The sequence below is a fragment of the Zootoca vivipara genome, chromosome 1 (assembly GCF_965207765.1).
Source record: "Zootoca vivipara chromosome 1, rZooViv2.hap1.1, whole genome shotgun sequence".
Taxonomy (NCBI): Eukaryota; Metazoa; Chordata; class Lepidosauria; order Squamata; family Lacertidae; genus Zootoca; species Zootoca vivipara.
The window spans coordinates 75,793,807-75,816,202 of record NC_142582.1 but is presented as its reverse complement, the minus strand read 5'-3'; the positions used below and the strand labels follow the sequence as shown (position 1 = coordinate 75,816,202).

Here is a 22,396-nt window from a genome sequence, read left to right as displayed (position 1 = left end):
TTAGAATTGGCAATTGGTTATTCCGGGAACTATGGGAAATGGGCTCTGCTACATACAGTGCTGCATTATTTCCACCTCTGACTTCACAAAGAGGGGATAAATGATAAAATGTATTGAAGCAGAGCTAGTGCATGCCAGGTTTACCTGTAACAAGGAAATGAATAAAAACATGGAAAACTTAATTAAGAAAAAATGATTCTTCACTAATTAGTTTAAACACTAATAGGAAACCTAAAGGTGACTTTTTGTAACACTTGTATATATGCAGATCAGAATTTAGAATGTACAGTATTCAAGAAATGGAAAAACAGAAATGTAGCCATTAACCTTTATGTTGCATGACAGAAGCCACAAGCTTCATTAATATTTATATGCTGAACCATTTAAGCCATATATAGTAGTACTACACTGGGAAAATCTCAACAGCCTTGTAGTTCTGAGTGTTCATAGTTCTGAGTGTCTCTGACTTGGCAGATGTACAGCATATTACTTCAGGAACATAGTCCTGCACCATTGTTTCCAGTGGCATTAATTGGATTACATATCATTTTTCATTGCTCTGTGGTAATTTACACATATTTCTCATAAAAGTCAATTCTCCGTTCTGTCTGGATCGGGGTGGGTAGCGGGAGGAATGACAGTTTGTAATATAATGCAAAATCAGCTGCATTTTTTTAAAAGAAAGGGAGCAGGATTATAAAAACAAAGTAGGGTAAACTGAAGATGGGATTCAGTGAATGTTTAAGATGACTAGCATCCCTTGCCAAAAAGAAATTAGCAGAAAATAATTGGCAACTTGGGTAGTGCAAACAGGCAAATTGATGCCCTATAAGCTTTTAAAGATCATTTGATGGGCAGCTGCTTTGTGCTCCCTTACTGTCTTTAGCAAACATAGAAGAAGCCCTTTATTTTTATAGCTTGAAAGTTATGGAACTTCTGAAATGATGGTCTACAATTATCCTTCCTGGCTTGTGGGTAGCAAATGGAAAGGCCTATGGTAGCTAGAGTTGGAATGGTTTATAAAATTATTGCTGATGCTGATTGCAGGTTGGTTTTTTATATAGAAATTGATGATGGTTTTTTATAGGAAGATTTTTCTGGCGCGCAGCGTAAATTAATAACGCAGAGTCTTCTTTAGTAAAATAATAAAAGCTTTACTGAGTTAAAACTTGTTTGCAAATAACACAGCATAGTGAACAGAAGATTTAAGCTAGCTTCAGAGCATACACAAAGTACAGGCTTCACTCCTGAGTCAGGCTCCATACACACACTGACTCCACCCTAACTCATGGCTCCACAGCTCACAGGCTCCAAAACTGACACCAAACTAACAGGTTCCAAACTGCCTGCCTGCAAGTAGATACAATACATTTATACAGTGGAACCTCGGTTTACGAACACAATTGGTTCCAGAAGTCTGTTCATAAACCGAAGTGTTCATAAACCGAAGCGAACTTTCCCTTTGAAAGTAATGGGAAGTTGATTAATCCGTTCAAGACAAGGAAAAACACCCCCTAAAGCAGCAGGGCCTTCGCTCCGATGCCTTCGCTCCCTCGCTTCCTGGTTTTCCTTGTCTAGAACAGATTAACCTCTTTGCTCTGATGCCTTTGCGGAGGCCGGGGAGCGTTTCCGCGACTGGGCTGCAGCCGCGAAAGTGCTCCCCGGCCTCCGCAAAGGCATCGGAGCGAAGTCCCGGCTCCGATGCCTTCCGGAGGCTGGGGCTTCGCTCCGATGCCTTTGCGGAGGCCGGGGAGCACTTTCGCGGCTGCAGCCCAGGCACGGCCGCAGTCACGACGGCTCCAAGGCGTTGCTGCATATCAGCATAATATTTCAACCATGTCATGGGTGCAAGCCCCCCCTGCCTACGCCCATGAGCAGAGACACTTTCACCCCATCTTAACCACTTTCAGCCAGATACCTATGTAGGGAAGGATTGCTCTGAAAAATAAGAATGAAGACCATTGCTGACAGCTATGTTAACAATCCAGTAGGGGAAAAATGCATACAGGAGTTGGTGCTTCAGCACTAGATAAAATAATGTGTAGCAAAACTATTATTTTAGCTCATTCATAAAGTTATGTGAAGAACCATGTCTTAAACTCTAAACCACTTCGGTTGTGTTTAGATTGGTAGGTTCAGCTGAATAGTTAATGCACAGATAAATTATAGTTGTGTCTCCTTGGAAGCCTTTGCAACATAGAATTGTGGTCTCAAAAATAATTCTTACTATGATTGCTAGGTAGAAGCACCTCTTACATCTAGCCTGCCAGAATTGCATTGGGAGGAATACAGTAAGCTGGGAGGATTTTGTTGGACATAGATATTGCCTGAAGACATAATGATTCCATTGTCTAGGCAGCTGCTTGTGTTATCCTATCCCAATGAAGCAGTTTTTCAAATGCTGAGATAGTGTGCTGAATTCATCTACCTGCCACATATAACAAAAGCACCTAGTTATTTTGCAGCCTACTCTGAAGAAGTATGCATTCTTGTACTCTGATTTCCTATATATAATCTGTAAAAAAAAGAGGAGAACATAGATAAACACTATCTGGGCAAAACACCTCTTGGGGATGTTATTAAGTCATGACCTACAACTTCAGTCACCATGGCAAGCAAAATCTTTGCCAAAAACATTTTAGACATGGTTTAAGTAAAGTCTATAGAATAGTACAACCAAGAAAAAAGGAGAAAGAATTAAACAATTTGGTCTTTTTTGGTTAATTATTTAGCTGTTGAGGTGTTGTTTTTCTGGAGAATAGCATGGCATATATTGTCTATAATAGCCAGCTTCCATTTAGCCTTGCTGACTGTGTTCAGCAGCAGGAAATCCCTTTTTGGAAAAGTTGAATGCTGCAAGACCTAACTTGTTTTCATTTTCTGCTGTGGTCCCTGTAGAGTATCTTAAATGCTTGTTCCTTGCTTTGCCTAAAATAGCTATAAGAACTTGAAAGAAGAAATGAAGGTTAAGAGATAAAGGTTCTTCCCTTTTGTGGATTACCAGTTTGGTGACTTTTGCTCACCTTGCCTCATGCTTGCTTGTTAACTCAGACATAAAAACAGCAAGAAACAATAAAGCCCAAACTGGACAGGTGTGTTTCTACTGACAAAAGACCACAGTCATTTTTATTTAAAGATCTGACCAGTTCCGCTCTGTCCATCCAACACCTTGCTACCTGACCTAGTGTGAAGCAAAGGCGCGAGGCCCTGATTAGATGCATGTTGCCTGTACATGTTACTCAAAAACAAGTCCCACAAATGCAGCAGTTCTTGCTCCCTAGTAAGTGAGCTTTGAGCTGTAGTCTAAGAATACAACCCATAGCTTACAGAGTAAGTAAACATGCAAAATATGGTACTCTTGGAATATAGAAATAGGTGAGACTTTAATGCCCCATCCTAAGCATGGTAATGCCACATTTAGTTCACTGGAACACATTTCCAAGCAAATGAGCTCTGAGTTGCAATAGTTTTGCAGGAGATATCTAGGAACTAGGGGTTAATCTGGTCTTAGGCTCTGATCTCTCCCCCCACCCTGGCTGCTTTCGTGAGTCTCTGCTGCAAGGTCCATTTCCACCTGGCCTAGGAAGCGGGGCCCAGACTCACTCTGAACAGCCAAAAGAAGCTCCTGGGATGCTGGAGGTACATTTCTGGTACAAATCTTGGGTTGGGGCAACTGGCTAAAATGTTTTACCATGTTTTAAGTGGTTCCTCTGTTTTGTTTTTGTCAGGTTGGTGTTGTTTAAATGTTTAGTTGGGGTTGGCAGGTATTTTAATTTGGGTATAACTGTAAACTGTTTATTGTTATTATTGTCATTATTGGTTTCTATTGATTTATTGGTTTGTTTGTTGTCTGTATAGGATATTCTGTTTTTTAAATGTTTGTTGTGTTTTTACATATGCTGGAAGCTGCCCCGAGTGGCTGGGGAATCCCAGCCAGATGGGTGGAATCTAAATTAATAATAATAATAATAATAATAATAATAATAAATCACAGAATGTTATTAACCAGACAACAAAAACCAACAGCAACATAGCAAGGACAGCCAGGGTTCCATCTAGTTATTTCATCCATGATAGATTTCAGCTTGTGTAGTCTGATGAAGTGGGCAAATCACTTGCCCTTCCTGAATATTAAAACCTGCCAGTGCTGGACTTGCTATTTGGACTTTAGAGTTGCATAATGCCTTTTGGGGTGGGGTGGACACTACAGTCACAGGCAGTGCTTGAACCCTGTTTAAAACACTAAAACAAAATATGGAGACTTGGATAATTCTGGATAATTATCACCTAGTATCTAATTTTCCATTTTTTTGAGTAAAATGTTGCAAAAGGTACTGGTTTTTCAACTCCAGGTGGTTTTGGATTACAAATTCCTTTGAACAATATGTGGCTCCCAGACTATTAAAACTTGCTTTTCTCTATGAGCTACTTTAGGCTCTTTTCTTAAGTTGTCTTCTGTACAGCATTTCTGAAGAAAGAAAGGGGAAAGAGCCCAACAAGGGATCTTTTTGTTCTTTGACAAGAGAAGGCAATTATGAAACATTTAAGTTCTGAATGGAGCTTCCCTGACAGCACTTGTCTCACTGATTTCTTTGACAGCAAAGTGTTGGAAGCTTCTAGCTTCCTCAGACTGACAGTGCTTGTTGCTGAGTGACAGCAAAACTAAAATAAATTGTAATCATAAAATCAGTTTTAAGGTTATAACTCCCTTGATCAAAGCTTCCTCCTCCTTTATTGAAAGCCCATAGGATGGCTACTTACACTTGGGGGGGGATTTGTATGTCTCACAAAAAAGGTAAATAGAGAACATCAATATGCATAAAATTTGCATCTGCTAATTTATATGTGTAGATGCAAATTTAGAAGTGATTACTGTAGTTTAAATAAAAATACAACACATCTCAATATAGTGGGGAAGTCTGTGTCCAGGTGACATGTGTGCCTTCTCTGTTGTATGGGTCCTAACTATTGATGGATAACTTCAAGGCTCCTGATCTTCCTTGTTATCTTCAAACCAGACTTGGTCTGGATATTCCTTTTTCCCATTGCTGATGTGTTCTGCTTAAAGAAGAAAATGGAACTTTTCCCAGATACACATCTTCCAAATGTTGGTGCATGCATTTCCATGCCCTGGATAGTAGGATTACTGTGTTTGGGTTTTCTTTGATGAGTGCCATGGCCTGCACTGGACACAGAGGAATGGTGGGAGGCACCTGATGGGGAACCCCCAAGGAAAGAAAGCTCAGAGCCCAGTGATTGACAGTGGGATAATAAAGAGTGGTCAGAGGGAGAAGAGGGAAAAGACTAGAAAGAGGAGGTGTCAGAAGCTGAAGACATAGCAGGTTTTAGAGAGCAGGGAGAGCTTGTGGCAGAGAGAAGTCCAGAAGGGGAAGCAGGGGAGGAGGGAGGCCAAGATACAAAGAAGAGCCAGGCAGGTGAGGAAGCAATGGTATCTACCCCTCCTGCTTTGATACACTCCCCTCCTCTGTGGTCTCCCAGGACTAGGAGGGGCATGCATGGGAGGAGCAAGGACAGGCATGCTGTCATAGTCTCAGATTGCTTGGGAAGAACCTGGTAGAGGAGGAGACTTAGGTAGCTGTGGGAAGTGGGGGGGGGCTCAGTCTCTACAACTGCCTGATAGGGGCAAGGCCTGCCAAAGAAGAGTTTCTGTGCTCATTAGGCCTAAGAGCCCTGAACAGATCCTGTTTCTTCTAATAAAGAGTTAACTTCACTTACTCCATCAATTTAATGCTGGCGTGCTCCTGCCATGAGTTTCTAGGTTATTTTTGCCTTCTCTTCAAGTTCATTTTCAAGTTGAAACATTTAATTTAAACATTTAATTTTGTTTTGCTTCTGTTGTAAACAAAATCTTCCCTTATGGGGTACACAAAAGCCCTTACAGAGTCCTTTGTAGGTTCTCCATCGGTAGGAGGAAATAAAAGAGACCAACCAGAAAATATTGAGAAGCAAAGCAGCTAGTAAGCTTGATCTTTATTGAACTGTTGCAACAGGGTGCCCTCTCGCGCAGGAGAAAAGAGAAGGACCCAGAACCAAGGTGTGCCCACCCTTATATAGACATTTTGAAATTCCCTGCCCTGGAGCTCAAGACCACCCCTCCATACATCATACATACATCACAGAAGGGGTGTGGCACAAGACCACCCCGCAGATACAGTTCACACAGCATCATTGATACATCATCTTTACATCACTGACATGTCACAAAAGTGGAGGGGTAGACAGGGGCCACACCAGTGCAACCCTGGCAAACATGTCCAGACAAGTCCTTGGTTCAAGATTAGCATAAGCAGACATGTCAGGGCAAGACCCAGGTATAAGGCAAACACCTCTAATCCCAACCACAATAGAACTTCATTGACATGTCTGGTGATGGGAATAAGCTTTCCTTGGCCAGCAATGAGCTCAGGAATTGTCACCTCTGGGCACTTCCTGGAGTCCCTTTTTCAAGGGCAAAATAGCGTTGGAATGGAGTAAAGTAGCAAGGAGTTGATTTTATATGATTTTTTAAAGCTACATAACCTCCCTGAGCTGTCAAGTCGAAAGAATACATTTATGCATAATATTTGTAACATTTAGCAACTTTAAAGATGTGCCCCCCCTGCAATTTCCATAGCACTGCTTAGATACATTTAATGGCAGTTAAAACCTGATGTGTGTTAGATGATACAAACTCATTTTTTAATCCTTTCTCTCTCTTTCGCCAGACATGCATTCGTGCACAAATTCCTAGTCAGTAATTTATTGCATGAGTGAGCCTGTCAGGGTTTTCCATTTCACAATGCGGGTCAATATTTTTTTCTTGCGGAAAAAATGGTAACTGATACATATTGCACAGCATTCCATGTGTTTTTTTCCCTTGTCAAAAGTTTACCAGACTTTTGTTATAAAGGAAGCAGACTGAAGTCAGAAAGATGAAAAAGGAAGAAGAAGAATGAACAAAAACTCACCTTCAAAGCTGCCAGTGTTAACTTTTAAATGTCTCTCCCCCTGTATTTTAATAGCTGCCAAGGAAAATCTTCAGTACCTAGGTGCCATGGTATGTTTCAACTGCTGGCATCCTTAGGCAGTTGCCAAGGACCTAGTACTGGCATCTGCCCTCAGCCCTTTTTAACTCAATTTCAACTAGATAGCTCTAGATAGAAGCTCTAGATACCTGTCTCTAACTGCTACGTTCATTTCCCAAAATGCCCATCTCTCTGAGGCATTGGCTACAGTCACAGATCTCAGTAAACCAAGGGTGAGAAACTACTGGCTCACAACTTCTGCTGCTCAGCTGTGACCCCATGCAGCAATTAGGTTTAGAAAAATCAACTTCTTTTTGAACCAGTGGCATCTTTTTAAATATCTAACTGGTGTGGCAGCGGAGGGGGCAGTTTGAATGAGAAAAGGAGGGAGAGGGGAAATGGTGTGACCCTAACCATGATGTGACCACTAGGGGGCACTTTTCTGTGGGCCATCTCAAATCTGGGAGCAGACTCTGTCAGGTGCATAAGATTTCCAGTCTGTATTGAGAATGGCTTTGAACAGTGCATGATTGATGCCTAGCCTTAATTCCAGCTATATGTTATCATTGGAGGCTGTATTTTGGGTGGGTGGCTAGCATTATCACACACACGTACACATGCATGTTTAATTAAATGCACAGGCATAATAATAAGTGTAATTTTCAATGTTTTCATTAATTAACAGAACACATGACTGAATAGTGCACAGCATGTAAAATGAAATTGATTCTTCTTCTTTTTAAATGCAGTTACTTTGAACTGGAAAGCAGTGGCCTGAGAGATGAAATAAGATATCACTACAGATTTAATGGAAAGTCAAGAACAGAAGTATTTCCGTATCGGCTGGCAGATGGACAGTGGCATAAGATTGCGTTATCACTTAGTGCATCCCACCTCCTGCTTCATGTCGACTGCAATAGGTAAAGTTACTTCTTTGTACGTTTCTCTTGAATAACTGCCTGCTCTTCAGACTAAAACTAATTATTTGATGAAATCTGCCATAAAGTTCTGCATGTGCAAAAAAAAAGAGAGAAAGAAAGAAAGAAAGAAGAAAATTGCAGAAAAAGTGAGTGTTACAGAAGACAGCATTAGAATGAAACAGTAAGCCTGTGATTATGAACAAAAGGCTGATTGCTGATTTTGGGGTAGCGGAGTAGGATATTGAATATATCTCCATGTTCTGTAGATATGTGCTCAAGCAATGTTTGTCTTGATTACATATTTGGACTGCACTGAGCTGTCCACAGCTTTCCGAGTGAGAAAGGCTTATCTTAGTATACCTCCATAGCTTGAAGGTGTTATTATGTTGTTGTTGTTTTTACAAAATTCTTTGGATGTAATCAAGTGCTTTGGGGGGGAATCTTTAAAATCTTTTCTAAACATAAACTTCTAAAAGTGTGATATACCTTAATTGCTTTGAACACCTACTACTAATTATCTGCATCAATTTGTTCTGCCGTTCTGTAAGACGTTCATAGTAGATACAGGCCTACTTTACTGGGGGGGCGGAATGGGGACTCGTCATGATATTGTAACATTTATTCATTTATTAATGTATAGGCTAGAGCAGACGTTGAGGGTGCAGAAGGAAACACACAGGCAGTTCCAGATCTACAAGCCCAAACCTTACTAGAAACTAACTTGTCAAGGTTACAAGATTCTACACTAGAATACTTAATGATGTTAGGTATAAAGCAACTTTGCTTCCAGTGTCTTTTAACTCACCTAAAATCATAATTCTAACATAACAGAAACAGAGAATACATTGAAGCATTAGCTATTAAAGACTTAAAAGCATTATGTTACACTTACTGCATCCTCTAAGAATCTTGGCTGAACTGGCATAAATCATAAATAACGAAATGGCTGCGAGATCTGGGGAGAAACATATGAGGATATTTGGCATTTTTAATTTGTCATAGGCTGCTTGTTTTTAGTTGGAATGGTTGGTTCCATGACCATGACATGATATTTATCACATTTGAAATTTATTTAAGGTATTTAGGAATGGGTTGTATCAGGTGATTTTGTCTGTACATGATGGTTATGTGATGGAGGGTTAACCTTATAGGAAAAACAATGGCTGAAGTGCTGGATAGTCATTTGTCATTTTCACATTTTCTCTCTGTGTCATGAATTGTGTAAAAAGATAGTTTCCTTTACATGCCTATATGATCCAGCACTAGGTGGTACAATATGTTTTATCTGAAAAAACATTTGGGTAAAATATCACCAAGGAACATATAATCATTTATTGTTATAGGAAATTATAGAATTCGTTTATTTTGGTTACATGCTTGAAATGCGCATCATAATGAAAAAACAAAGTTTTGCATAGTATAGATAACATCATACATTCAATATTTATATTGAACGTATTTTTTATTTTATTGAACAAAATTTGTGTTTTTATGTACAGTAACCTCACAACAGATAAATAGCAAAATAGCCAGCCTGCAAACTCAGCTGCCTACAGCATTTTTCTTTGTAAAATGCTCTGCAGATAAGCTTCTTTTAGGCAGTAATCATGCAGGGGACTATGTGTCGTGAGCTACTTTCTGACAGCTCGCCATTTTTACATGGACATTCATGAACTGGAGCCCACTTAGCCCAAGTGCAGGGGGATTCTGCTGTTCTCGCTGTAGCAGACAAACGTGGCTTCCTTTTGGATTCCTTACACCCCACCCCAGTAGCTGACAATCCAGAGATGGTGTGCTGCACTGTTTGCCCATAAAATATGAGAAATTCGTTTTCCATGACCAATATGCATCACACCTCCTAAGACGTACTTCATATAATGGGACAACATCAGTGTCTCTAAAATACACAGTCAAAGGGCATTTTTATTGAAATATGGTACATGCTTGAAGAGCTTGCATTAAAAAACACATTTCCACTTGCTTTCTCTATGGCTGAAGAGCTTAAAGGATTGCTAATGGGCACTTAAGCATATGCTGTTCTCAGTGGCATTTCCTAGAATGCTTTTCTTGCCCTAAAATGTGTACATATTGGTTTACAAGGAGCTGTTTGTTTATTTGTATACTGTTTATCATAAAAAGCAGTTGACAAAAAAAATCAAAAAGTTCAAATAAAACATCTGATTAATAAATTCAAATACCAATGGTACAATTGAGGGAAAGTCTGGTTAAACAGAACAGTTTGAAGCAAAATATTGTGGGGGGCATTCAGTGTTGATGCCTGCTAAATTTGAGTTGTTCTCAAGTTAAACGTCACAGAATTTGATTCACAATAAGATCATGCTGGCCACATGACTCGGAAATACTGTCTGCGAAAGCAGACAGGTGCCAGCTCTCTCGGCCTGTAAAGCGAGATGAGCGCCGCAACCCTAGAGTCGTCTGCGACTCAATTGTCAGGGGTACCTTTACCTTTTTAAGAGTGAAGAAAGCTACAGTTGACCTTCTGTTGAGTGAATTTGGAAAGCAACTTCCACAGTCCTTCCTAGAATTATTTAAAATTATATCCACTCACTCTTTCTTATATCATAGAAAGCACGAGGAACTAATGTAGATAATTAAATTACTGTTCAGTCTTTATGTTTCTACTTTAAAGTAAGTCCCATTAATTTCAATGGAGCTTGCTCACAAGTAAGTGGGTAGAGGATTTCAACCTTAATATATTGGGAGGAATTCGGAGGAGTTCAATATCACACTGAGGCAATCCTCCCATCAGGACAAGCATTTAGGCTTGCCAGATGGAACAATCCCTTTTCTCCCACACATGCTCTTCAAGGGGATTTCCCAAACCCCCTGCAAGCCAATTTTTGGGGGGTGCGGGGGAAGGGGGCAAGTCCTTGTAGCTCAGCCTTCTAGCATCAGTGACAATGAGCAGAAGAATACACCTTCCAGGTTTTGACTTGTTTGTGAATTGCTCTTGGCTCCAGCCTAGACCTGGCAGTCTCCTTTCTAGACTGGGATAGTGAAATTTCTGGCAGGTACTAGACACCAATAGAGCATGCTCTAGTTCAGGGGTGCACAACCTGTAGCCCTCCAGATGTTCTAGTTACAGGTAGGTAGCCATGTTGGTCTGACATAGTCGAAACAAAATAATTTCCTCCCCTTCCAGTAGCACCTTAAAGGTAAAGGGACCCCTGACCATTAGGTCAAGTCGTGGCCGACTCTGGGGTTGCGGCGCTCATCTCGCTTTATTGGCCGAGGGAGCCAGCGTACAGCTTCCAGGTCATGTGGCCAACTAAGAGACCAACCAAGTTTGTCATTGGTATGAGCTTTCGAGTCTGAAGAAGTGTGCATGCACATGAAAGCTCTCATACCAATGACAAACTTAGTTGGTTTCCCTCCAGATGTTATTGGACTACACCTGCCATCATCCCTGATCACTGGCTATGGTGGCTGGGGCTGATGGGACTTGTAGTCCAGAAACATCTGGAGGGCCGCAGGTTGTGCACTCATGCTCTAGTTGATAGTTCATATATGTATATGGGTGCCTCATAATACTTTTTCATGCTAGAACCATGTACTTAGCACTTCGTTTACTTCTAAGCTGTCTCCCTTGATAACATTTGGTAGTTCCATGGAGTGAAAGAAGGGTGGTTGCCCTCTGGTGCCACACTACTATTACAGCTTTTGAAGTAGAGGTCCCTCCAGCCTCCCAGTTTAATTTCCTTCTCTTCGTGTTTCTAGATGCAGTAGCAAACCAAGGCAGGTTCAGAGAAATCCTGACATCTTGTAAACACTTCTTGAAGGGCTGTATGTGAGGCACTGAAAAAAAAAGATAATGAACTTGATCCTTCCTCCTTAGAGTGTTGACTATAATTACTGAACTGCTTCTTTCCTAATGCTGATTGATAGCTCAGTTGTCTTAGCCTCTTTGACATGCTTATGTCCAGTAGTCTTTTTTCAGTGCATTTGTTCTGCATGAAAGAAAGGGTTTCTGCATTTTTTTAATTTGCTCAAGCTTATACCCCCCCCCCAATAAGAAAGTTCAATAAAATAATTTCAAATAGCTTATTCTGTGGTGACTAGCTCATGGACTAATTAGGCTTTTAAAGTTATAACCACAATGTGCCTGTTGGTAAATGCCAGATAGGCGATTGTGATTTGCTAATAGCTTAGGTTTAGAGAAAATGGGATGCAGGTGGCGCTGTGGTCTAAACCACAGAGCCTAGGGCTTGCCGATCAGAAGGTTGGTGGTTCAAATCCCTGCAACCAAGTGAGCTCCCATTGTTCGGTCCCAGCTCCTGCCCACCTACCAGTTCGAAAGCATGTCCAAGTGCAAGTAGATAAATAGGTACCACTCCGGCGGGAAGGTAAACGCCATTTTCGTGTGCTGCTCTGGTTCACCAGAAGCGGCTTAGTCATGCTGGCCACATGATCTGGAAAAGCTGTCTGCGGACAAACGTTGGCTCCCTCGGCCTATAGAGCGAGATGAGCACTGAAACCCCAGAGTTGTTCTTGACTGGACCTAACAGTCAGGGGTACCTGACACAGAGAGCCAGTGTGGTGTAGTGGTTAAGAGCGGTAGACTCGTAATCTGGGGAACCGGGTTCGCATCTCTGCTCCTCCACATGCAGCTGCTGGGTGACCTTGGGCTAGTAACACTTCTTTGAAGTCTCACTTCTTTGAAGTCTCTCAGCCCCACTCACCTCACAGAGTGTTTGTTGTGGGGGAGGAAGGGAATGGAGGTTGTTAGCCACTTTGAGACTCCTTAGGTTAGTGATAAAGCGGGATATCAAATCCAAACTCTACCTTTACCTTTACCTAGGTTTAGGAAATCCTTCAGGATGTTTACCAGATTAAAAGCACTGGATGTTGGGTCCAATGCAGAGCAAATGGTTGAGATTAAAGGAAATAGAGGTCCTTACCAAATGGTATTTTCAGGCTCGATTCCCTTCTACCTGATCCTCTTCTGCAATACTAGTTCTGAAGACAACTTTGAAATATTCTGTCCAAATGTTTGAGTGGTGCTCTGCCTTCAACCAACCCTTAAGTTGTAAACAAGCAAAGCGAAGCAAAGCAGCATGACAGTTGTGGAGTGTATGTGTGTGAGTTGCCTAATAATGTCACAGGCACTCTTGTGCAACCACATTTCAGGCCAAGGGCAGGTCAGTTTAGGAGTTTGGCTGCTTTGACCCAGTTTCTAAGTTTAGGGGACAGAGAATGAAACATACTTTGATGTCAAAGTGAAGCAAGTTCAAATAGCAAAGTGGCCAGCTGTTTAAGTGATGCAGAAAGACCTGAAGCAGCAAAGGTATCTGCACTAATCATGATAATTTTATCAATTGCCACCCTGAGCCAGTTAAATAGCACATTCTGCTAATGTACCACTTTTTAAAAAATAACAACTTATTACCTAAACTCTTGTATACAAAAGAGAACTGAACATCTTAATTTTTTCTCACCCAAGTCTTCTGCTGACACTTCAGTCAATTTCTTAAGGCTGTGAAAGTGATTAGCAGTGCCTTACAAAGGGCATGGCAACCAGGAGTACTGTCAAGAGCTGCCAGAGTATCTGAGCTTTCCTAATCTTCAGTGGTGGAAGGCTGTACTGTACTTGAAAGTACACGTGGAATCCAGTATTAGGGAGGGCAGATTTCACATATTAATTTTACGATGGCTTAGTAGCATCTTACTCTTGGAGATGAGTTCTGAATGTTTAATGAAAGGCAGTGGTTTTCTGAGCTGCTTTGAGCAAATTAAGTCACAGGAGAAAGGAATGCTGTTTTAGTTGGTAGACTTGTGGGTTTTGCATCCTTTAGTGGTGTTCACTGCTTTCCCTTTTAATTGCTCATTCAGTTCAGGTGAAGAAAATGCTAGTGTGTGAAAAAAAAATAGTTGTTGAAGTTCGTAGTTTACAAGGGGTGTTAAGAAGGAGCTACCACCATTCTTATCTATGGCTAATGCAAAATAAAGGTAAAGGTACCCCTGACCGTTAGGTCCAGTTGTGGACAACTCTGGGATTGTGCGCTAATGCAAAATAGGTGACCCCTTTTAGGTTTTGCCTTGAGCTGTCGTTGCAGGGGAAGAGGTGAAATTTGCTAGTGAATGTGACTCTTTTTTCACTTATTTTGAACCAATTGTATGCCCAATTGGCCTTTTTCACACTTAATAATAAGCCACCGTAGATGTCTTGTTGGCATTGAGCAGTGTGCTTGTGTATGCTGCCCAGTTGCTCCTCTCCTGATGTGAGCAACTGTCAACAAAGTATGCAGTTCTGGCTTATTGTTAAAGCTAAACCTGGGATCATGGTTTACTTATATTTTTAGACTGCCCTTCAGTCTTGATAATATATACAGGGTGATTAATAATGAAGTATACAATTTCCATTTACTATAAATGGAAACCATTATGAATCACCCTGTACTTTAGGCCACCTGTCAACTAAAGCTTTCAGGGCAGTGTACAAAGAATACCGTAAAATATGATATAAAATCAACAATAAAATAATACAATTAGTGAAGTCACTGCTGAATTACAAAACAGCAATAATACAAAAGTCACAATGAATAGAAACTGGCCAACCAAATGCCCCCAATCCATATTTATGCTTTCCAAACTGTTCCATATGCAGTATAATGATTCGTAGTATCACTTTCGACACCTGAATGCTGATTAGTCATTGACCTCAGGCATTCAAATGTGGTGTAAAATTGTAATTTTAATGCTTAAATATGCAAAGAGAAGCTACTTGAAAGATTAGCGGCATTCTAGGCTATAAAAAATGAGGCTTCTTGAACATGTTGTGATAATTTAACTTTGCAGTAATGAGATGTGACTAGCAAAGGAGTGGGTTCAATAAAATGTATCCAAGGAAATGCATTTGTCCATGTGTTAGTCACTTTAACATCTGTTCTTCTATGTCCTAAAATTGCACTTCCCAATGGCAATTCAGAAGTCTGAGGGAATAGTTAAATAATTTCAGGTGTAACTCAAAGATGACCAAAATCAATAAGTGTTCTTGATTAAAACCCAGAAGCAATGATATTATTATTATTGGCATTAGCAAATGTCCAGTTGACATCTGAAGAGTAACAGGAGGGGGAAATGTTCAGCTAAATGCAGATAATTTTACAGTCACTAAAATAAAATTCTCCAAGAAACGTGTGACAAATTCTTTGGGACTTGAACATACTAGTAATGCTTCCACAAAATTTTAGATTAGAAAGTTATATAGATGTTCATGTTTATATACGTAAGAAAAACCTCTGCTCGGTGCTTTGGAACCTAATACTGTATATCAAATTCAGATCAGTTACTGGAACTGTAAAATAGTGTTTAAAAGGGAAATATATATATATAGGAAATTGCATAGCATTTGAAAATATATAACTTACAGAAAAATGTAATTGAAATCCATTAAGAAATCCCTTGCTGTTTCTTAGTATTATGTATCATAGTATTTTTCACCTGCTTTGAAACACCCAAAGTGTCTATATTAGCCCTGGCTATACAGTATGTGGAATCTCTCAGTCATCATTGATATATTCAGAGGACCCACTTCCATCTTTTGAGGCCCCTGGCCAGAGGCAGCTGGTGCCCATGACACCTGAAAGGGCCACTAGGAGGTCACAAGGGCATTGCCAGTGTGGTCAGAAGGGTGTGGCCAAGCTGTCCCCATCCTCCTTGCTTGCAAAGATACTGCAGGCACTTGGACATTGCAATTTTATAAATACTTAGCCCCTAACCACACTGGAAGGAAAGAAGTGGTACTTAAGACTTAACAGTAGTTTTGCCATTTGAGGGCTGCTTGGATGAATGCTATTTAGGTTAGATCCTCGACTATGTGAAATTACTGCCATTGTTTGTTAATATATTTTGTGTCCGTTGTATTTCTCCAGAATAACAGTGGTGCAGTAAACAAAAAAAGTCATGCCTTGATGTAGCTTGATTATGAAGCTCAGTGGTTGAAAGAAGGCAAGGGTATGGCTTTTACGTGCTATGTGTGACTGGATTCCTTGTTTTGTCACAGGCATTCTGTGTGTGAATGGAGAGTTGTATATTGCAGTCAACTGATTTACAAGACTGGGATATTATAATGGTTGCCTCTATTGTCGTGGTGATTGTTGGCTCCCTGTGTGATACATTTGTGGCATTGTGTAATGGAATGAATTGTTCTAAGCAGTTAAGATGATAGATTTCGGGATGAGCAAGCACAATGAATTTGATACATTTGAGCAAACTGCCAAATGTATGCCTGTTGTAGATTTCTCCTTGCTAAGCTTTCTAAAGCTTGTGCTTAGTTTCAGGGTACTCCCTCAGATGGTAAATAATGATAAACATTTGACGTCCAATGCATATCTACTTTGGGTGTATGTGTTATTGCTGTCTTTGTTGTTATGTTAAGTTATTTTTGTGTTTTTGTACTGTAAACCATCCTGTGATCTTCAGATGAAGGGCAGTATAGGAAATTAATAAATTAATAAATACTTGATAGACTGAAATGTAGCATCCTAACCCTAACCCTCACATTAAAAAAAAGCTCCCAGTATATTGGAAATGAGTATTGCAGGGTGGCGGAATAGGGGGTGGGGGTGGGGACTCTGTACTGAAGCTGTTCACTACATGTAGGGGATTTTAAACATGGGGAAAAGCCTTTTCTTGAATTCCAGAAATATAATATGCACACCTCAGTAATGTAATTGTGTAGAATGGTGCTAGGGCCTTACGTTCATCATATGGGAGCCTTCTTTCTAGTTTCCTGCATTCTGCCCTACTCGTACAGACTGAGACTCTGGACTACAATCTCCTCCTTGTTACCTCAGTCAGTAGAGCATGAGACTCTTAATTAATATCAGGGCCATGTGTTCAAGCCCCACATTGGGCAAAAGATTCCTGCATTGCAGGGGGTTGGACTAGATGATCCTTGTGGTCCTTTCCAACTCTACAGTTCTGTGATTCCGACTGAGGCTCCTATGGATCCGCTCTGACATTTAATCCAATCTATTAGAGGGGGACATGTGCTTTGCTTACTGGTTGTAGAGCACATGCTTTGCATGCCACAAGATCACAGGTTCTATCCTCAGTCTTTCCAGGTACAGCTGGGAAAGACAGCTGTCTGAGAGCCTGGAGAGCCACTTCCTGTCAATGTATACAATACTGTACTAGATGGACCATTGGTCAGATTTGGTGTAAGGCGGCTTTCTTTGTTCAGTGCTGACAGACAGTGCCTGTAGTTTCCTCTTGATAGAGACCTGATGGCTGTAGTTTAAGATGCAGGATGTTGCAAAGCTTTTCAACGTGGAGCAGAAAAGATACTGATGGACAGGTTTATGCCTTCGACGGAACAGAGATAATATTGCATTATGCTTTACTTGTGATGTTTTGTATTCATCTTATTTGTATGCGGCTAATGTGGCAGAGGGAGAAAGGATGCATAATGACAGAGAGAATAGTTTTGAATCAAACCTAGCAAGGCTCACACGAGCAATTCAGTCACATACTGAAGTGTGGAAGTAGATGCATTATCCCACCCTCAAATATTATGTATTTGGCTTTTACGCCAAATAACAGCATAAATTTAGATGTTAGACTAAAGTGGTAATGAATTCTCAAAACACAGGATGTTTTTTAATGGTTGAGGTTTTAGCAATCCGGTAGCAAAGCAGTAAAATGATTCTTCCCTTCAAGGAAATCCCTATTACACATTCCCCTTTGTGTTTCTATGATATCCCAGAAACAGAGAAGCAATAAACACAAAATATGATTTGAGAAAAATGCAAATAGACTTCAGGATGCATTTCACTGTCTTACCAGTGCAGTCCTTTTACACGTCCACTCAAAAAGTAAAACCCATATAGTTCAATAGGACACCCTGGTAAGTTCTTAAGGATTGTGGTCTAAAATTTAGAACTGATTGAGGGAGGGCAGGAGGGAGAGATGCTTGAAATTATATATAGCCTGGGGTTAGGATTCATTGACACAGGAGGTCATATAGTCCAATACCAGAGGGGAAAATGGGTGGTTTAGTTTCATCATGATCAATAACAGTTTTAAAGTGATATGTCTGCTTCAGGCAGTGTCTGAATCCTTCTGTCTAATGAGGGCCTCAATTTAAATCTGTACTCACAATTTGCGAATATGTCTCATATATGAATAGGACACTCATCTTGCATGGATTTTAGTTGGATACAGTTCTTAAGCTTACATCTTCAAAAGTAGAAGATAATTCTGAGGGTCTTGTTTGATACTTCTAAAATTATCTTAATTACCCAGTGGCCCTGGGGCAAGGCAGTCTGTAACCTTCATGAAGCACCTCTTCCTAGGTGGCAGGCAGGTCTTCAAGCAAGAATGGCACTATGGGGATGGACTTTCCCACAGCTGCATGTTAATTTTATTTGTATGCTGCCTTTCAAAAGTTCAAACCATGCTCAAGGCAGCTTACAACATAAAAAATACATAACTGCAACAGAACTATAGATGATAGATAAACAGACAGACAGACAGACATACAGACAGAGCTCAATCTGACATTTAACTGCAGCTCAAGGATGTACAGGATCAGGGGCATTGTCAGAATCTATGCCTTCAAGGCGCTTCAGAGGGCTTTGGAAACAGCAGTCTATGTGAGGCTTTTGTGTCCTAGATAAAGGAAATACTTCCAGATGTCAAGGAGACCCCATTGCAAGGATACACAGAGCAATCTGCCCAAAACTAAAATAAATAAATAAATAAATAAATAAAGGTGAGTCCAGTCCCCATTATCATTTGTTTTAGCTCCATCTTCATTAAAAATGACATTTCAAAAGTTCAGGACACTGGAAAACATCATAATAGAAAATTCAATGATAAACATCTCCCAGAATCTCTGCAAGAGACCTTGGCTACCTCATAAACCCCTTTATAGGGTCAAGAAAAAAGGAGGTATAGTGATACCTAATCTAAAATGGTATAAAGACTCAGCTAACGTACACAATATCCTTTTGGTTTTAAAGGCTTAGACCAGGTCCCATGGTTAAAAGTGGAGGATGATAGCGGTCAGTACTTTATGTGTCCACCCCCTTATTAGAAAATGTACAACAAGACACTAGCAGACATTATTAACCCCTTTCTAAAATCAGATTTGACCATATGGAAGGAATGGAGACTGAAACTTTGACCTTTTGATTCCCCTTGACTCAATGACTCAACACTCTAGTCCCAATGACTCAACACTCTTCCTTTCGCACAGCAGCCAAATCAGGCTCATTTGTTAGGTGGGAAACAATGGGATTATATATACTCAAGACACTTCTACACTAATTAAAAGCCCCTTGCAGCTTCAGAAATGAATATTGTATTGGGAGATATACCACATGATTGGTTAGAGATACACCAGATTATACACTTTTTTAATGAGGCCAAATATAAGGACTCCAGCATTTTGAATGACCACTGGGAAGGAGAAACGTATCCCAACTATATTTGTATTTTGTGTTTTTGTATTGGGATTTTATGTTGTAACTGCCCTGAGACATGCAGGTATACAAATAATAATAATAATAATAATAATAATAATAATAAACGAATTACATCAAAATGTTGCTGATGGGAATGCAATTTACCTGACTCTCTAGTGGTGGTTTTGCCAATAAATTATTCCCTTTTGGGAAAACGATGTTCAAACAATCAAATGATAGGGACAATTGCTCTGACTATACCCAAGATCAGCCCTACTATCTTATTTAACTCCTCACATTAAGAACACAACCAACGAACACCCTCTATTTATTAACTGCAGCTAGATTTGGGACTGCAAAAAACTTTAAATGCAATTTTTTTTTGAAGCCTGGATTTCGCAAGTATGGGACATGGTGCTTATGGGAAAATTAACCATTTCACAAAAGGAATATCGATCTGAGAGAGGAAAGACTAACACCTTTTATAGAACATGATATTCTTTTACAGTAGTACCTTGGTCCTCAAATTTAATCTGTTCTGGGAGTCCATTTGACTCCCGAAACGGTTCAAAAACCAAGACACGGCTTCTTATTGGCTGCAGGAGCTTCCTGTACTCAAGCGGAAGCTGTGTTGGATGTTCAGCTTTCCAAAAACATTCACAAACCAGAACACTCACTTCCGGGTTTGTGGCATTCGGGAGCCGATTTGTTTGGGAGCCAAGCCATTCAACTACCAAGGTACCACTGTATTGCCTTTGTTAAGACACTCAAACATGGTTTTCACCCTTCATTGACTCATGGAACGTTATGGAGAAACACATTCCTTTGATTGCTATTCTTTAAATATCTAAAACTGCAACCATCAGCCACTATTTCTCTTTCTTTTCTGTCCAGCACTAAACTACTGTATGTATTCCTTGTATGGGTGTATTTTGTTACTTGAAATTAAAAATCAGTAAAAAAGAAAGAAAGTAGTATTTCTATCCTCATCACACTGCTAGAAACAAGCACAGGTTAAGTTTCTGTTAAGTTGCCATAACAAATGTAGAAGGATGCTGAAATATTGCATAGAATTAGGTGGATAAAAACAGTTTCAAATAGGATAGAAATATCAGTTTCACGGAAATCCATATTAAAAGTAGTATCATGAGCTCTTCACTAATTTGTGAATTTTACGATGAAACAAATTTCATGGTTAATCAAATCTCAAGCTTCAGGGAGTATACTGATTACTGTGGGGAAGAGCTTTTAGTGTCTTTGGGAAGTGCTCCTCAATTTGCTATGTGCAATATGCTGTTTTTGTGTCTTCAGATAAACCAGGGTTGGAACTTTGCTGAACTTTGTCTCATTGAGTTTAGAGAGAGGGGGGTGATGTATGGTTCAAAATATCTGGAAATGCAGGTCTTCCTCCCACCCACCCCAACTGAGGGTGGTGGGGAAAAGGGAAGCTTGTCACCCTTTATGCCATTAGGACAGTTTATCTTCAAACTGATGACCTGAACTTTGCTGCTCTGCAGTTCAAGTCTAGTAAGCATGAGACTTGATCAGCCCAGAGAAATTGGGAAAACCAATAGGGGCACTCTGGTCTTATGTCTTTCCTAGCCTGACTCTGATGTCTGTAAAACTCAACCCTGTCTGCTTCACTTCTATCACCTCTAGAATTGACTACCTGTCTATTTTGGACCAGACGTCAGGGACCTGGCAGGGCTTTCACGAGTGTGTGGTGGAAGTAAGGCAGAGCTGATCCAGGAGAATAGACCAGTGATTTTTGGGATCTGGTGTCCCTCACAAGGCAGGAGCCATGGAGGGAGAAGGAGGACAAGGAGTCAGGGCCTGAGGGGTGGACACAGGATGCAGAGGAAGAGGCTGCCCAGGTGAAGGGGGAATCAGCTAAATTCCCACCATTCCTTGCCCTGCTGTCTCCTAGCCAAGAAGGGCTTAAAGAGGGGAGAGCAGCGACAACTTCCATGTAGGAGAAGCCTCAGGTTACATGTGCACACCCTGTTAGAGGAGGGTATATAAGCTGGTGGGGTGTGTGGTACCCGTGTTACTGCAACTGCTTCGTAGGGCATAGACCTGGGAATAACTGCCTAGGCACGAGAAGTGTGTATCCGCATGTGTATCCTTAGGAGCTGCTGTAAGTGTGCGCTGTTGTCAATAAAGAATTAACTATCTGCTTTCCTTGGCTGGGTGGGCTCAGGACACCATATCACATGTCTCTTGTCCCTTTTATTTTTATCTGTATGCCCCCAAACGCTACCATTGCCTGGCTCTGGCTATGCTTTTTGGACCTAACCTATGTCTCCCCTGGACCACATCATTTGCCTTTTATCTCACTGAGTCTTGGCAAAAAATACATGCTTGACAAGCATACTAAGTGAGTCATTGGAGTATAGCCATTATATGGATGGAACACATATACTATTTGCTTTGTTTTAATAGAACTTCAGCCTGAATTTAAGTACATTATAGCACAAAGATTTCTTTAAAAACAAAGTATCGAGTATAAGAATGTAATTATCATCATGCTGCAATAGACTAAGAAGGCAGTGAAGCTCAGATTATATTCAAAAATAGAAGCCCAGATGACTCTGGAATATCTACATGTAGGGCATGATGAAGAAGGTGCTTTGTTTTTGTTTTTTCATTATCTGTGATTTATACATTAAAACGTTTTTTTTTATTAAAAAAGAAAGCAATTCTGGACTATTTAGCACTTATTCAACTCTGATCAGTTGTTGAACTGAGAATCTTTACATTTTGGTTGTTCTTTTTTTTTAAAAAAAAAAGGTTATGCTAATCTCTCTCTCTCTCTCTTTCTCTTTCTCTCTCTCTCTCTCTCTCTCTCTCTCTCTCTCTCTCTCTCTCTGTGTGTGTGTGTGTGTGTGTGTGTGTGTGTGAGAGAGAGAGAGAGAGAGAGAGAGAGAGAGAGAGAGAGAGCCAACTTTGGTTACCATTTTATAAAAAAATATATGCTGCTATTGCAAATATCGTTATAGCTGAGATTTGTGGTTTCTTCTTC

The 22,396-nt window shown here is 40.4% G+C and overlaps 1 protein-coding gene across 3 annotated transcripts in view; it reads left to right on the top strand.

Annotated features, from left to right (window-relative positions):
• NELL1 (neural EGFL like 1) overlaps positions 1-22,396 on the top strand; it is a 376,722-nt gene that overhangs the window by 74,523 nt on the left and 279,803 nt on the right. For all 3 annotated transcript variants that reach the window (XM_035117446.3, XM_060275202.2, XM_035117428.3), the window contains exon 4: positions 7,775-7,945. In XM_035117446.3, the coding sequence (XP_034973337.2) occupies positions 7,775-7,945 (171 nt within the window). The remainder of the gene's footprint in view (positions 1-7,774; positions 7,946-22,396) is intronic.